This window comes from Musa acuminata, chromosome BXJ1-8 (assembly GCF_036884655.1).
Source record: "Musa acuminata AAA Group cultivar baxijiao chromosome BXJ1-8, Cavendish_Baxijiao_AAA, whole genome shotgun sequence".
Classification (NCBI taxonomy): domain Eukaryota; kingdom Viridiplantae; phylum Streptophyta; class Magnoliopsida; order Zingiberales; family Musaceae; genus Musa; species Musa acuminata.
This window is the reverse complement of record NC_088334.1, coordinates 6,027,629-6,043,683: the sequence shown is the minus strand read 5'-3', so window position 1 is coordinate 6,043,683 and position 16,055 is coordinate 6,027,629. Positions and strand designations below refer to the sequence as shown.

General features: G+C 38.6%; 2 protein-coding genes across 3 annotated transcripts; one reads left to right on the top strand and one right to left on the bottom strand.

Moving 5' to 3' along the window:
- Positions 1–299: 299 nt before the first annotated feature.
- On the top strand, positions 300–3,748 carry LOC135587257 (stem-specific protein TSJT1-like). The gene is made up of 5 exons (XM_065078438.1): positions 300–576; positions 2,547–2,787; positions 2,869–2,989; positions 3,103–3,212; positions 3,488–3,748. Exons 1-5 carry the CDS (start codon positions 374–376, stop codon positions 3,521–3,523), a joined length of 711 nt encoding a protein of 236 aa, XP_064934510.1. The 5' UTR covers positions 300–373; the 3' UTR covers positions 3,524–3,748.
- Positions 3,749–12,785: 9,037 nt separating this feature from the next.
- On the bottom strand, positions 12,786–15,315 carry LOC135587255 (heavy metal-associated isoprenylated plant protein 32-like). 2 transcript variants are annotated; one of them, XM_065078437.1, is made up of 3 exons: positions 14,577–15,315; positions 14,373–14,448; positions 12,786–14,243 (listed from the first exon to the last, which is right to left on the bottom strand). In XM_065078437.1, the coding sequence occupies exons 1-3, from the start codon at positions 14,613–14,615 to the stop codon at positions 13,408–13,410; spliced, it is 951 nt and encodes a 316-aa protein (XP_064934509.1). In that variant the 5' UTR covers positions 14,616–15,315; the 3' UTR covers positions 12,786–13,407. The 2 variants fall into 2 exon arrangements, with proteins under 2 accessions (XP_064934509.1, XP_064934508.1); XM_065078436.1 differs by lacking the exon at positions 14,577–15,315 and having other exon boundaries at positions 14,373–14,559.
- Positions 15,316–16,055: the final 740 nt, after the last annotated feature.

Sequence of the window (16,055 nt, the reverse complement as noted above, 5' to 3'; positions counted from 1 at the left end):
CCAATAGAGATGACGAAGATTCGACAAAAGCAATAGTGAGTTCGACGATGGTAGAGGTAAAATCATCTATTCACTTGATCAGAGGAGCTCTATGAAAATTTTTTTATAATAAAAATATTTTTATAAGAAATTCTTATATTTATGAATTAAAAAAAATCATTCTATTTTATGCATGAATTTTATTTTCTTTAACATTATTATGAATAAAATAAAATAAATCTTATTATTGTAAAGAGCAACAAACAGATTGCAGCTTCAGCAGCAGTGCTCTGCCTATAAAAGCAGGTAGGCAGGCAGGCAACCTTTCCCTCCATCGTCTCATCTTCTCTTTATCTTCTTCCACACAGGTGAGGGTAAGTCGGTTACGATCGTCATGTTGGGGGTGTTCAGCGGGGAGGTGGTGGAGGTGCCGGCGGAGCTGGTGGCCGCCGGCAGCAGGACGCCGTCCCCTAAGACACGAGCGTCGGAGCTGATCAACCGATTCCTCGGGAGCTTCGCTCCCGCGGTGTCGATCCAGATCGGGGACTTGGGACACCTCGCCTACTCCCACGCCAACCAGTCCCCCTTCGCTCCCAGGTTCTTCTTCCCCCATCTCTCTTCCCCTCCTCGTATGCTCATGATTCCCTAACTCAACGAGAAAGAAAGAAAGAAAGAAAGAAAGAAAGAAAGAAGAAAGTCGTCCCGATGCATCCTGGAGACGCGCGTCTTCAAGTCCAACACTAGTGACGAAGAGATCGCTCAGATCTATTTGAGATTAGTTTGCGGACAGCACTAATTGATGATGCATCAGACCCTCGTCCCTGATCTGTTTGCTGGAGAAAGGGGAAGGACGAATAACGCTGAAGCGGAGGGGAAAGGGGAAGTAGGGGTGAGATTGAACTGTTGAGCTATACGTTCACCCCCTTTAAACCTGCCAGCTAATGATTGGGTAGGGAAAAGCACGTGGGGGCCATTTACTTGTCCAATCACAAGACTGGTTGGTGGTTTGGTAGTTGGTGAACTGGTAGCAATTCATTCTTTTGTTAACTTGATTGCCCATAGGTCCGTGGTAGCCAGTAAATCATATATATATATATATATATAAAGAATATTTTAGGTACCTGCTTATACTTCTATAGAAATTTTAGATCAAATTAGTTAAATTAACCATAATTAGAATAATAATTTACAAGGGTAGATATATCATTTCAAAAGCATATGAAATAGTAATAAAGGGTAGATATATGCAAAAGCATAAAAAACAGTAATAATGAAACATGAAATTTACGGGTGTTTTATACTACATTTTGTTCTACTTTATAAAGATCTTGATTATAATATTATTGACTCTTACAACATGGTTCTTGATAGTATGTAATAAGAAAAAATAATAATAAATTGCAATAGTGATGATGTCTCACATGTTCATGTGCGCTGACGGGAAGTTCATGCCTGTTCTAACTTATAGTAATGGTGTTGTCGGTCATTTTCATTCATTAGAAACTAGGCTCCAATTAAAGAAACCCTCAGTCCATGGTTAGGTCGCTTGCATGACATTTAGCTTCAAGCGTGGCTCACTTAGCTGATCTGTGGATGTTCTCTTTTCTGCACATGGATCTTCTATACTTTTGACCTTGCATTATTGATGCCATGACGTTAGGGGGTGGTGGCAATGATTGATCCACACTTGCTTTATCTACCCAAACCCATCCTAATTGATTAGGTATGAAGTTAGAGGGGGTGAATCTGAACAGATCAAATTCAGGTTTACTTGAACATAAAGTTCTTTCCTAAGAAGAATTGAGATCTTTACCAACTAAACTATCGCTGTCTTAATGTTCATAGGTCACCATAAATCAACATAGAATTCTAAACATAATTTCTTTTTCTCTAATCACAGGGTTGTTGAGACATCGCAATTATTATTGTTGTATAATACTCATCGAGAAAAGCTTCATTTTGTGTTTATTAGCATTATATTATTACTGCTTTTCAAAAAAGTTGATTATGAATATTTTTCCAGTTGAAACAAATATCATCTATAGTTGAGTGGGCTAACTACAGTTTAAAGCTTTTCTGACCTGTCGACAAATAACTTAGGTCCAGGTTAAGCATATTCTTTTGCTAATCCGAAGTCAGCCCTAGCAATCATATTTATCACATCATTTATTTTTGTGGAAGTCTAGAGAAAAGGTTCCCCCTATTACATCCTCATGCAGTAGTACCGTATTTGAGCCAGGAATTAGCAGGGGCCAATTATATATATATACATATCTCTTAATCTTTGTTGATTAGAGCTTGTGGTTTAACCTTAAATTTTGATCCATAGATTACACACAAAGAAAAAAGTGGTTCCAGAATATTGTAGAATTTTAGCTCACAACCTGATCTGGTCCTGTAACATGATCCATATCTAATCAGTTGAATTAGTAGAGCGCATGAAACTTTTTGGCCTTCTTGTAGTGCCAAAATCTTTTGATCTGTTGAATAGCTTTTGCTTCGCACTTACAAACGTACAACAAAATCTGTGGCTGGAGTTGCTTGATGTGCAACGCAATCTTGTGCAGGTTGTTTGCAGCGAAGGACGAGATTTACTGCCTCTTCAAGGGAGTGCTGACCAACCTGGGCAGCTTGAGGCAGCAGTATGGGCTTTCCAAGAGTGCCGACGAGGTGGTGCTGGTCATCGAAGCCTACAAGGCCCTCCGTGACCGAGCTCCCTATCCTCCCAGCTTCATGCTCGCACACCTTACTGGCAACTTCGCTTTCGTGCTCTTCGACAAGTCCACATCATCCATCCTTGTTGCATCTGTATGAACATGCTCTTTCCTGCATGTTAAGCTCTAAAAGAAAAGCCCAGTCTGATGGTTTGTTATGCTTGTAATGTGACAGGACCCAGATGGAAGAGTACCCTTGTTCTGGGGGATCACTGCAGATGGATGCCTTGCCTTTGCTGACGATCTAGACTTGCTGAAGGGATCGTGCGGGAAGTCACTTGCACCATTCCCTGAAGGTAAATCCAGCAAGATATCTTTGAGAGTCCATTTCATCAATCATCTCCTTTGTAACGTGGTACATGTTTGGTGTAAATAATTGAAATCTATATATGTGCTTGCTGGATTGCAGGATGTTACTATTCGAATGCCTTGGGGGGCCTGAAAAGCTATGAGAACCCCAAGCACAAGGTGACTGCTGTTCTTGAAGATGAGGAAGAAGTGTGTGGTGCCACTTTCAAGGTATCGGTCTTATCTAATTATGCGTAATGTACTATTGTTTCTATGCAAATTAAGCTTTGAAATCAAATGAAAAAAATGCATGCACAACGTAATTAAAATTGTAGATTCCCAGACAACTCGAGCATTTATTTAAGATGTGGACTACCTCGAGAACCTATTTCAGATCACAATAACTAAGTACATTCTAGGTGATTGCAATCACCAACTATGTGTTAAATGATTTGTAACATTAAATTGCTATTAGACATCAAATTTTCTTGCAATTGTATATCCAGGTGGAAGGATCTGCAGTTCTTGCGGCAACGCACTAATCAAGGAACATCATGCGACTGTTGGGGGCAAATGATCTCTCTTTAGAATCATAAAAGTCATGGAGTTCCTGACTATGTAAATTATATGGTGGGAGTCGTGAGTTTGCACTAGCAGTTCTGTCTGTCTCTCTGTTTGCCTCCTTGGGTTGTTCTAAAACTTTCTCCGAGTAGTTGTCTTTGTTATCTTCATGTACTCTACTCTAGTAATCTTCCTTATCTGCTGCATGATGATGATGACGATGATGAAGTCAGCGTAAATTATCTCATCCTCAATTGTGTGGCAATGCCATGGTTTGTGCTGAATCAGACGAGGAACAGTGTGGATAAAGATGGAGGCATGCCGGCCTCCGCAGGTCCACAAGCAAATAAATGCACTTCCGCTGCTGCCCTTGGCGTCGAAACGAAGCGCATATTTATCGAGACGTCGCTTGCGCAAATCCATCCACGTCTCCAGTCCTTAACCCTTCTTTCTTCTTCTCCTTCTTCTTCTTGTTTCCTCGGTGTATATAAAGAGAGAGAGGCTCCTGCCTCGACAACCAGCACAAGATTAATTGGGAAGGCTGCTTGACGATCTTCTCATGTCTACCTCGACCCAGGACTTGGACAACATCTTCCATGCCTTCGACATGGGTTCTCTGAGAACTCACCTCCCCATAAAGTAAGAGCGAGCAGGGTTGGATGCTTTTGTAGAGAAGGATTGGTTTCTGACATTTGCACCTTCATGTTTTCTTTTCGGTTTCAGAAGGAAAGGGTTGTCGAAATATTTCTCCGGCCAATCGAAGTCTTTTAAGTGCCTGGCGGATGCAAAGTGCGTCGAGGATCTTAAGAAGACGGACGTGCCGGAGAGAAAGCGGCGGAAGTATTTGGACCGCCGGGCAGCAGCGTCCAATAACGCACTACTCTTCTCCTGTAGCAGTTAGATGTGTTATATTGTTCTTGCCACAGGTCTCCCTCGATAGGTGCGCGGTCTCTCTACCTGCTGCGGCACCCTCGATCCAATATATATATATATATATATTGAAAGATTGCACTATAACCTCTAGACTCAGTATTATAGAGCAATTTTTAAGGTGATAATATTTATTCTTTTTCATAATTTTAAGGGTATTTTTTTTAAAATATCAAGTTTTGATTTTTATTTTTTTGAGAATGGAATATTTTCCATTTTATTTATGTAAAGTATCATTTATTTTCTAAAAAATGAGATTACCTCTAACCTCTATTGTATTGGTCTTCGCCTTTGTCTCAGCATCTTCATGTGGTTGCCTTCATCCTGTCGTGGTCACCCTCGTCTATCGATTGCGCCCTCGCTCTCATCTATTGACTGCATCTTCACCCTCATTCATAGCTTCTACCCTTTGTCATCGTTCATCTCCATCGTATCATCTTTAGGATGACATCATTCCTCCTTTGTGAGGTGGAGGTTACGACGATAACAAGAGTGATAAGACGAAGATAATCATGATGAGATGATGAAGTGAAGATTATGGGTAATCTTATCTTAAAAAAAATATTCTATGAGAATAAATAAAAAAAATATTATGCAAAAGAAATTTTATCTAATTTTAATAAATATATAAGCATATAAGCTGTCAACTGCATTGTTAATTATACGAAGAAAATTACTATTCTTTTTCCCTCTCTTCAACCTTTTTGTGTCTTTTCCTATGTAAATTCTCTCTTGGACATTACTATCATCCGTAAAGGAAAGTAGCCTTGATTAAATGTAGAATATTCATAAAGTGAATCACTATACTATTATCAGATTTTTAGATGCAAAATATATCAAATAAGATTTTGAATTCTCAACTATAGAACGACCAAATCAATATTTGAGATATATAATCAGATAATTAAAAAAAAAGAGAAGAGAGAGCAATCTTTTAGATATACAAGCCAATGTTTAAGGAAAAAAAAAGAAAATATAAACATTTTAGCAATTATGCATATTCCATGAACATATAAGTAATGATTACATAATACTTACATATGAAAGGAAACGAGTAAAATTAAATAACATAACTCACTCACTTCAGTACTATCATCACATTAAGCAAACAACATATAGAACCACAAGTGGAAGACCTATCCATCCATCCATCCATATGTTGCTAAAAGCTGCAGTGACAACCACATATATAGCTCTAAAACCTATGCCCGGAATTCAAGAAAACAAAAGAGAAAAAGAGACATATTGGAAGATCATTAATGATAAGGGCAGAGTGATCCCTCTTCATGCTTCTCGAGGGAGAAGAGACGCACACTGTCAAGATTGCTTCACATGACGGAGCAGCCGTTGGGGTTCTCATCACTGAACATGGTGTAAGGCTCCGCCTGGGGATGGGTTGCCGGTGGCGGTAGCGCGTAAACCGGCCGGCCGTAGCCGTAGCCGTAGCCCACAGGCGGCGGGAATGCAGCACGGTCTTGACCGTTCATCAGCATCATCATCATCATCATCCTCTGCTGCTGCTGATGGTAGGGATTTGTTCCTGCCATCATCATCTCCGGCGGCACATTTCCACCCTGGAAGTACCCCGGCATGCCCTGTAATCAAATCAAATATTTAAGTTATGAATTGATTTTCTTTCCTTACTTGTTATTATAATTTAAGGAAATCCTAATCTACTTCCTTGTTTTGTTGATATGAATTAAGGAAATAACTAGTAAGTATTCCAAATATGATGATATCATATTTGGTAGTATATTAAATGGAAATAATTTATATTAAATAAATACGAAAATTAAAATTTATTTCCCTTAATAGAGGCTCACCTCCTCCTATTTAAAGGGGAGGGATCTCTCTCCTTCGTTCCTCACCTAGTCGAGCCTGGCAGCGGGAGGAACGAGGAGTTACACCCTGTTGACAAGAAAACGAGGGAGGAGTTACACCCTGCTGACAAGAAGTAGGTTTCCCTACCTTTTTTAAAAGTTTTAGCTTTTATTTTGATTCTTTAAATGTTGAAAGTTTTATACTTTGAAAAATATGTATCAATTCTTTAAATGTCAAATTTTTTGTATTAAAGTAATCAGTTAAAGTTTTCATAATATTCTTTGACCCATGATTAAGGTTTTTATTGTAGAATTAAATATGTTAAAAAGGTATATGTTTTATATGATATATTTTATGTATTATAGTTTATCTTTAATTTTATCTGGATTAAAATCTTGTTAGACTAGAATATGTTATCTAAAATCCTTTTTTGATATTCTTTGATCTGAAATTTAAAATATATTATTCTGAATGATTTAAAATATGACTAGAATATGTTGAAATTTTATGTGTTGAAAACATGATTTTTATTTGAATTTAGAAAGCTATTTCCTTGTGTTAAAGCTTATCTCCTAGTCCCTCTTTTAATGTCTTATGATTTCTAGTCAAATTGAGAATGTTATTTCTTTGTATTAAAGCTTTTCTCCTTATCTATCTTTTAATGCATTATTATGTTTCATTTATGTTGTTAATGGGTATATGCTATGACTAGTCCATGGGCCAGGGCTAGGCCAGTTTTATGTAATGCATGCTCAATCATGTATAATGCACATGACCAGTAGATGGACTGGCTCAATCTAGCCCAATATTATTGTTGAACTTGAGCCCAAATATTGATTGAATTAAACTAGACTTGATTAGTCTAGATCAATTCAGGGTGATTCCGAATTGATTGACTTATTCAAGTTAGTTTAACCTAAATTGAACTTAATCTAATCTAAATTATACTAGTCTAGGGTGGTTCCAGACCAGTTAAATAAGGATTAGAGATCAGTTCAATTAGGCTCTAGTAAATCGAGTTCAATTGAATCGATTAAACTAGAGTTCAAGTCAATTGAGGGTTAATTTATATTATTTGATATTGATGACTTTTGAAAGAGATGTTTTAAATATGTTATTTCATCCCGAAATGGATATGACCAGTGTGAGATTATATTCCTGCCAAGAGCAGGTAGGGCGATTCCCTTCGGGGATTAGCGGGCCGTCAGACGTGGCGGCTGGACGGTTCCTCCATCCGCTGTTGGGAGGAACGTGTCCCCACTTTGGCGGGTGTGGGACACCACTCCATCCGCTGTTGGGAGTGTGATATGAGTTTGCCTCCATCCGCTGTTGGGAGAACACAAACTCATCCCGTAGGATAAAGCCTCTCCATCCGCTGTTGGGGGAGTGCTCCTTCGGGTACTTGATATACGCCAATGGGATGATTGATTGAATTTTGGTCATGTATTTATCTTGATTTGACTTTTGGGGTTCCTACTCAGCGTTGCTGAATTTTCTTTGTTTTTGATTTTCAGAGCAGCCTCCCTCTAGTACTAAATCGGATTCCAGTGGAGAGTGAACCTTCCTCTACCGCTAGGTAGAGCCACTTGGATGACTCTTGAAGTTAACTTTTCTATTTGTAATTTGATGAATAAATGAATTGTAATAAATGGTTATAGATGATGAATAAAGTGATGTTTATTTATTTGGCCTGTGTGAAAATATATGAAAAAAAAAAAAAAATCCAGGATGTGACAATTTTTATGGTATCAGAGCCAGGTTTAGGGCCTGTAGGTGTATTAGGTCCCTTGATTGACTTTAACCAATGATTGTCTTTAACCTATTATAAGAGTAATAGAGCCAATTCCAAAGATTAGTGGTTTTATCACTCGGGGTGCTCATGGTTGCAATGCTACTAGTGTACGCACTCGGAGAGGTGTTCATACAAATAATAAGTTGGAATCTCTTTGACAGTTGATCAGATATATAGAAACTGTGTTATTACTATTAAAGGTCATGATTTGCTAGTAGAACTTATTATACTAGAATTTCAAGATTTCGATGCTATCTTGGGTATGGACTGACTTTCAACATACCATGCAAGTGTCGATTGTTTCCGGAAGACTATTACTTTTTCACCCTTAGATCAACCATCTTTCAAGTTCATTGGGATTCAGGAAAAGTTCCCTTATATTATTTCAGCTTTGAGTGCTACCCAATTATTACTCAAAGGATGTCAGGGATACTTGACCTTTATTTTTGGAGAAGAATCTAAGAAGCCAGTATTAAAGGACATCCCCATTGTACGGGATTTTCCAGATGTTTTTCCCGAAAATCTACTTGCACTACTACAAAATAGATAGATTGAATTTACAATTGATCTTACCTAGCACTGCACCTATTTCTAAACCTCCGTATAGAATGACACCAATTGAGTTGGAGGAGTTAAAGAAACAGATCCAAGAGCATTTGGATAAGGGTTTTATTCGATTCAGTGTATCACCTTGGGGTGCCCCTATCCTATTTGTGAAGAAGAAAGATGGATCTATACGACTATGCATCGATTATAGACAACTCAATCAAGTGACCATAAAGAATAAATATCCCCTTCCCCGAATAGATGACCTATTTGATCAACTTCAAGGTACTCAGGTATACTCGAAAATTGATTTAAGATTTGGGTATCATCAACTAAAGATAAGGGAAGGAGACGTACAAAAAAAAAAAAAAAAACTGCTTTTAGAACAAGATATGGTCATTATGAATTCTTAGTAATGCCTTTTGGACTCACAAATACACCGACTGCCTTCATGGATCTTATGAATAGGGTGTTCCACCCTTATCTTGATAAATTTGTAATTGTGTTCATTGATGATATCTTGATCTACTTTAAAAGCATAGCAGAGCATGAACACCATCTTAAGATAGTTTTGGAAGTCCTAAGGCAAGAGAGACTATATGCCAAACTAAGCAAGAGCAACTTCTGGCTCAATGAAATTATGTTTCTCGGTCATGTAATTTCAAGTGCTGGTATATCTGTTGACCCTCATAAGATTGAAGCCATGATAAAATGGAAGCAACCTTCTAATGTTTCAGAGATTAGAAGCTTTTTAGGTTTGGTTGGATACTATAGAAGATTCGTAGAAGGCTTTTAAAAAATAGCAGCACCATTGACCAAGTTGACACAAAAGAACATAAAATTCATGTGGGATGATAAATGTCAACAAAGTTTTCAAGAATTGAAGAAGAAATTAACTAGTGCTCCTATCTTGGTGATTCCTTCAGGGGGAGAAGGTTTTGTAGTGTATAGTGATGCCTCACTACAAGGGCTTGGTTGCGTTCTAATGCAAAACGAGAGGGTAGTTGCTTATGCATCGAGGCAATTAAAGCCTCATGAAAAGAACTATCCTACTCATGACTTAGAGCTAGCAGCTATCATTTTTGCACTGAAAATTTGGAGGCATTATCTATATGGACAGACTTTCGAAATCTTCACAGATCATAAGAGTCTCAAATATATTTTCACACAGAAAGATTTAAATATGAGACAAAGAAGGTGGTTGGACTTTCTAAAGGATTATGATTTTAATATCAACTACCATCCTGGGAAAGCTAATGTAGTTGCTGATGCCTTAAGCAGAAATACCTACAGTCTTGTAGCCTATATGAATATTCAAAGGAATTCTATGATAACGGAGTTAGCAGACTTAAAACTTAAACTTTTATCGGAGACAAATAAAGGTTTTCTTGTGTGTTTGATGGCACAATCATTTTTTGGTGGAAAAGTTTAAAGAAGGTCAAAAGGAAGATACATATCTTCAAATGATAGTTAAGGAAATAGCTCAAGGATCTAGACCTGAATTCCTCCAAGCCGAAGATGGTTCTATTACATTCCACAATCGACTTTGTGTTCCCGAAAGCCATCCAGTAAAGATGCAATTATTAGAGGAAGCACATAGATCAAAATTTAATATCCATCCCGGGACTACTAAGATGTATCGAGATTTACGCCAAAACTATTGGTGGCGTGGTATGAAGAGAGATATAGCAGAGTTTGTTTCTAAATGTCTGATATGTCAACAGGTGAAGATAGAACATCGAGTACCCGCGGGAAAGTCGCAAAGGATTTTGATTCCTGAATGGAAGTGGGAGCAAGTCACTATGGATTTCGTGACAGGATTACCCAAGACTGTGAAAGGATATGACGGAATTTGGGTAATAGTAGACAAACTTACTAAATCTGCTCACTTCCTTCCTATTAACAAGAAGTATTCATTGGATAAACTAGCAAGCTTATATATTAAGGAAATCATTCGATATCATGGGGTGCCAGTTAGCATTATCTCAGATAGAGATCCAAGATTCACCTCCAAATTTTGGGGAAGTCTACAAAAATCTTTGGGCACGCAGTTAAAGTTTAGTACAGACTGATGGTCAATCTGAAAGGACAATACAAACTCTTGAAGATCTCTTAAGAGCATGTGCTTTGGACTTTGGCGGGAGTTGGGATATGCACTTACATCTAATTGAGTTTTCTTATAATAATAGTTACCACTCTAGCATACAGATGGCTCCATTTGAAGCTCTTTATGGAAGAAAGTACAGATCACCTGTATATTGGGATGAGGTGGGAGAACGGAAGCTTTTGGGGCCTCAGTTAATTCAAAAAGATGCTGATAATATTCGAATTATACGCCAAAGATTATTAATAGCTCAAAGTCGTCAGAAAAGTTATGTAGATCGAAGGCGAAGAGATCTAGAGTTCGAAGTTGGTGAGCACGTCTTCTTAAAGGTGTCGCCAACCAAGGGAGTTATGAGGTTTGGTCAAAGGGGAAAGTTAGCCCCAAGATTTATTGGCCCATTTGAGATCTTACAAAAGGTTGGGCCTGTAGCATACAGATTGGCATTGCCCCCGGCTTTGGCTAGTATCCATGATATATTTCATGTGTCTATGCTTCGAAGATATATCAGGAATCCAACACATGTCATATCTTACCAACCTCTACAGCTAAGGGATGATGCTACTTTTGGAGAACAACCAACCCAGATCTTGGAAAGGAAAGAACATGTTCTAAGGAACAAAATTATACCTTTGGTAAAGATTTGTTGGCAACACCATTCAGACCGAGAGGCAACGTGAGAAAGAGAAGAAGATATGCGAGAGCAGTATCCTCATCTATTCTATTAAGGTAAGCTAAATTTGGGGACCAAATTTCATATAGGAGGGGAGAAATGTAATCAAATCAAATATTTAAGTTATGAATTGATTTTCTTTCCTTACTTGTTATTATAATTTAAGGAAATCCTAATCTACTTCCTTGTTTTGTTGATATGAATTAAGGAAATAACTAGTAAGTATTCCAAATATGATGATATCATATTTGGTAGTATATTAAATGGAAATAATTTATATTAAATAAATACGAAAATTAAAATTTATTTCCCTTAATAGAGGCTCACCTCCTCCTATTTAAAGGGGAGGGATCTCTCTCCTTCGTTCCTCACCTAGTCGAGCCTGGCAGCGGGAGGAACGAGGAGTTACACCCTGTTGACAAGAAAACGAGGGAGGAGTTACACCCTGCTGACAAGAAGTAGGTTTCCCTACCTTTTTTAAAAGTTTTAGCTTTTATTTTGATTCTTTAAATGTTGAAAGTTTTATACTTTGAAAAATATGTATCAATTCTTTAAATGTCAAATTTTTTGTATTAAAGTAATCAGTTAAAGTTTTCATAATATTCTTTGACCCATGATTAAGGTTTTTATTATAGAATTAAATATGTTAAAAAGGTATATGTTTTATATGATATATTTTATGTATTATAGTTTATCTTTAATTTTATCTGGATTAAAATCTTGTTAGACTAGAATATGTTATCTAAAATCCTTTTTTGATATTCTTTGATCTGAAATTTAAAATATATTATTCTGAATGATTTAAAATATGACTAGAATATGTTGAAATTTTATGTGTTGAAAACATGATTTTTATTTGAATTTAGAAAGCTATTTCCTTGTGTTAAAGCTTATCTCCTAGTCCCTCTTTTAATGTCTTATGATTTCTAGTCAAATTGAGAATGTTATTTCTTTGTATTAAAGCTTTTCTCCTTATCTATCTTTTAATGCATTATTATGTTTCATTTATGTTGTTAATGGGTATATGCTATGACTAGTCCATGGGCCAGGGCTAGGCCAGTTTTATGTAATGCATGCTCAATCATGTATAATGCACATGACCAGTAGATGGACTGGCTCAATCTAGCCCAATATTATTGTTGAACTTGAGCCCAAATATTGATTGAATTAAACTAGACTTGATTAGTCTAGATCAATTCAGGGTGATTCCGAATTGATTGACTTATTCAAGTTAGTTTAACCTAAATTGAACTTAATCTAATCTAAATTATACTAGTCTAGGGTGGTTCCAGACCAGTTAAATAAGGATTAGAGATCAGTTCAATTAGGCTCTAGTAAATCGAGTTCAATTGAATCGATTAAACTAGAGTTCAAGTCAATTGAGGGTTAATTTATATTATTTGATATTGATGACTTTTGAAAGAGATGTTTTAAATATGTTATTTCATCCCGAAATGGATATGACCAGTGTGAGATTATATTCCTGCCAAGAGCAGGTAGGGCGATTCCCTTCGGGGATTAGCGGGCCGTCAGACGTGGCGGCTGGACGGTTCCTCCATCCGCTGTTGGGAGGAACGTGTCCCCACTTTGGCGGGTGTGGGACACCACTCCATCCGCTGTTGGGAGTGTGATATGAGTTTGCCTCCATCCGCTGTTGGGAGAACACAAACTCATCCCGTAGGATAAAGCCTCTCCATCCGCTGTTGGGGGAGTGCTCCTTCGGGTACTTGATATACGCCAATGGGATGATTGATTGAATTTTGGTCATGTATTTATCTTGATTTGACTTTTGGGGTTCCTACTCAGCGTTGCTGAATTTTCTTTGTTTTTGATTTTCAGAGCAGCCTCCCTCTAGTACTAAATCGGATTCCAGTGGAGAGTGAACCTTCCTCTACCGCTAGGTAGAGCCACTTGGATGACTCTTGAAGTTAACTTTTCTATTTGTAATTTGATGAATAAATGAATTGTAATAAATGGTTATAGATGATGAATAAAGTGATGTTTATTTATTTGGCCTGTGTGAAAATATATGAAAAAAAAAAAAAAATCCAGGATGTGACATGCCCCCTCCGGCCGACGGCCTTCGGACTGCTGGAATGTGACCCATTTGCCCCATCCTGTTAAGTTGGCCATCGCCCCCCACGCCATCATTGCTCCCACCACCACCACCACCCTTCTTGCCACCTTGGGGTGGATTGCCATTGCCACCCTTGTTGTGTTTTCCTTCATGCTTGCTGTCACGGGCTCCATGGACATTTTTACCACCGCCGCCCTGGCTGTGGCTCCCCCCACCATTGACGTTGCTACCACCCATAGCCTTGTTTTGCGCCTGTACTCCTCCCTTACCTCCTCCTCCACCACCACCACCACCAGCGGCGCCTTTCGTATATTTCCCCAGAACCTTCCCACGGACGTCCTCTTCAAAGCCATCCATGGCGTCCAAGCCGTCATCGTCCTCAAATTCATCGTAGTCATGATCACTATACTCGCTTCCATCATCAACGTCTTCCTTGGGAGGAAGGTCGAACTTGACTGTTCTGTTGCCCTTCCTGAAGGGCAACTTCAGGCCCTTCAGATTCGGAAACTTCAGATCCTTGAACCCTTTTGCCTGCTGCTGTGGCTGCTGGCCCTTCTTCTGTGTCTTCCAGTATTCCTTCTGCTGCTGTGCTTTGGCAAGCTCAAGCTGGTCGGTGAGGGTGTGATGGTTTCCAGCCTTTGCAGACCACAGCCGAGCATGTTTGCCAGCCTTTCTAAGCTTTGTAATCAGGACGGCAGGATCAACATTCCCTGTGACGGTCACCTTCCTCTCCTCTGCATCTATGGTGGTAGTGTAGACCCCTGAATCACCCAATCAAATGAACGAACTTCTCAGGAACAAATGGTTAGATCCGAAGCTAGCATTCTAATGGACGAAAGGCAAATCACAGGCAGAATAGAAAACTGTCAGAAAGAGGAGAAATACCATACCTTCGATCTTTTGCAGCAGTTTCTTCACCTTCTTCTGGCATCCATCACAACATATGTTCACTTTCAGAACACATGCCTGCAAATGAAGTAGGAAACAAGAGATCTCCGTGAAGAGCTTCAAATTTGGGTTATGATTCAACCAAGAAAACACCATTGTCTGATGCTGAGAACAGAGGAAGCAGGCCAAGGAGATGACAGATTTACCTGCGTTTTCAGTAGCTTGCTCTCTTGTTCTTTACTCATCCTTTCCGCTCACCAAACAGTCTTCTTTAAGACGAGCAAACAACACTTGAGAGTTGTGTGAGGCTGAGGACAACCATGAGGAACAAAGATGTAGCAAGAAGCTACCTCAGTAGCCGAAGCCATGGTGTCATATTATATATTCTGATCAGTTCTCTCACTCACTCTCTCTCTCTCTCTCTCTCTCTCTCTTAGCCCTCTGCGTGTCTACTGCACACGTCTTCAGCAATCAACAGACAGCTCAAGTTAGTGGAATGAAGCCACTACAGGAAACGTCTGACTCGATGAACAATGGCGAACAAAGCATGACCTGCATTGTTGTCAGAGTGCAAGATCTCAACCCACGGTAAGAAACATCTGATCCAATAAATGGTGGCAAGCAAACCATGCAGTGTGCCTGTCAGAACAGCCCACCCAGATGTGCTGAGAAGCTTTAATGGATGCAGCTGTTCCGACACATCTCGCATGTCAATGGAGGACCGACTCTTCGAGGTCGACACATACGACGACACACAGCAGTAAAGATGTCTGTGGTTCTTCACGGATAACCATGTAGGCGTTGGAGTCTGTGTGGATCAGCAAACAAGACAAGGCTCTCGGTTGACGCGAACACGCCACGCCACGCCGATGCTGGATTCATCGACGCCGACGCGGAGGTGAACTCCGGAAGATTCCTCTTCTCTCCGTGGAACGGTGGTGATGCGTGTGAACAGCTTCGTGCGTCAAGATGGAGGTGGGCGTAGGTCGCGGAGAATAAGGTAGAGGAAGAAGCTGAAATGTTTGAATCTTGCAAGCAAGAATAAAGCCTCTGAGTTCTGTGTCATTACTCTCTCTCTCTTCTCTCTCTCTCTCTCTCTCTTACTCAACCGCTGTGCCAATTCTCTTAGTGATCTTTCATGATGTCACAATCTACTTGTGGGTATTTATTAGGGTTTATAAGTATTTTTAGAGGTCATTTGGATTACTTAGATATGAAATTTTAAAATATGAAAAAATCTTTGTAAATTAAGATTAATTTGTTCTATGATTATCTTTAGGTATTCATAGAGAAAAAACTAAAAATTTAATTTTTCTGCAAGAGTATATATATAAAGATTTTAGATTTAAATTAACTCAGGAGAGAGGATTTTATTCCTTGTATTTGTATTGAGTATCCTCGTAGAGTAAAGAATTTGATCTTCTATCAACATAGACAAAAACACTAAACCACACAATTCTTTCGTTTATTTCATTAGTTTTTTATTTGATTATTAATTTAAAATTAATTATTCTTTTGGCATCGATATCGTCTACCGTTATTGTGTTTAGATTTACGTCAATTATTCTTTTCAATTGCGCGCCATACGCATTTAAAGAATGTATATTCTTGAAGGTGAGCATAACCATGTCATCAAGTTGACATATTATATTATATGATGGGAACTTACCAAATACTTAGGGAGG

What these genes read in the sequence shown, in the direction of transcription:
- LOC135587255 (XM_065078436.1), bottom strand. Translation starts at nt 14,526, where the DNA reads ATGGTGTTTTCTTGGTTGAATCATAACCCAAATTTGAAGCTCTTCACG. An exon ending in ACTGCTGCAAAAGATCGAAG is followed by an intron (nt 14,244 to 14,372) that starts GTATGGTATTTC and finishes TGGGTGATTCAG; the next exon opens with GGGTCTACACTACCACCATA.
- LOC135587257 (XM_065078438.1), top strand. Translation starts at nt 374, where the DNA reads ATGTTGGGGGTGTTCAGCGGGGAGGTGGTGGAGGTGCCGGCGGAGCTG. An exon ending in CAGTCCCCCTTCGCTCCCAG is followed by an intron (nt 577 to 2,546) that starts GTTCTTCTTCCC and finishes AATCTTGTGCAG; the next exon opens with GTTGTTTGCAGCGAAGGACG. An exon ending in TGTGTGGTGCCACTTTCAAG is followed by an intron (nt 3,213 to 3,487) that starts GTATCGGTCTTA and finishes TTGTATATCCAG; the next exon opens with GTGGAAGGATCTGCAGTTCT.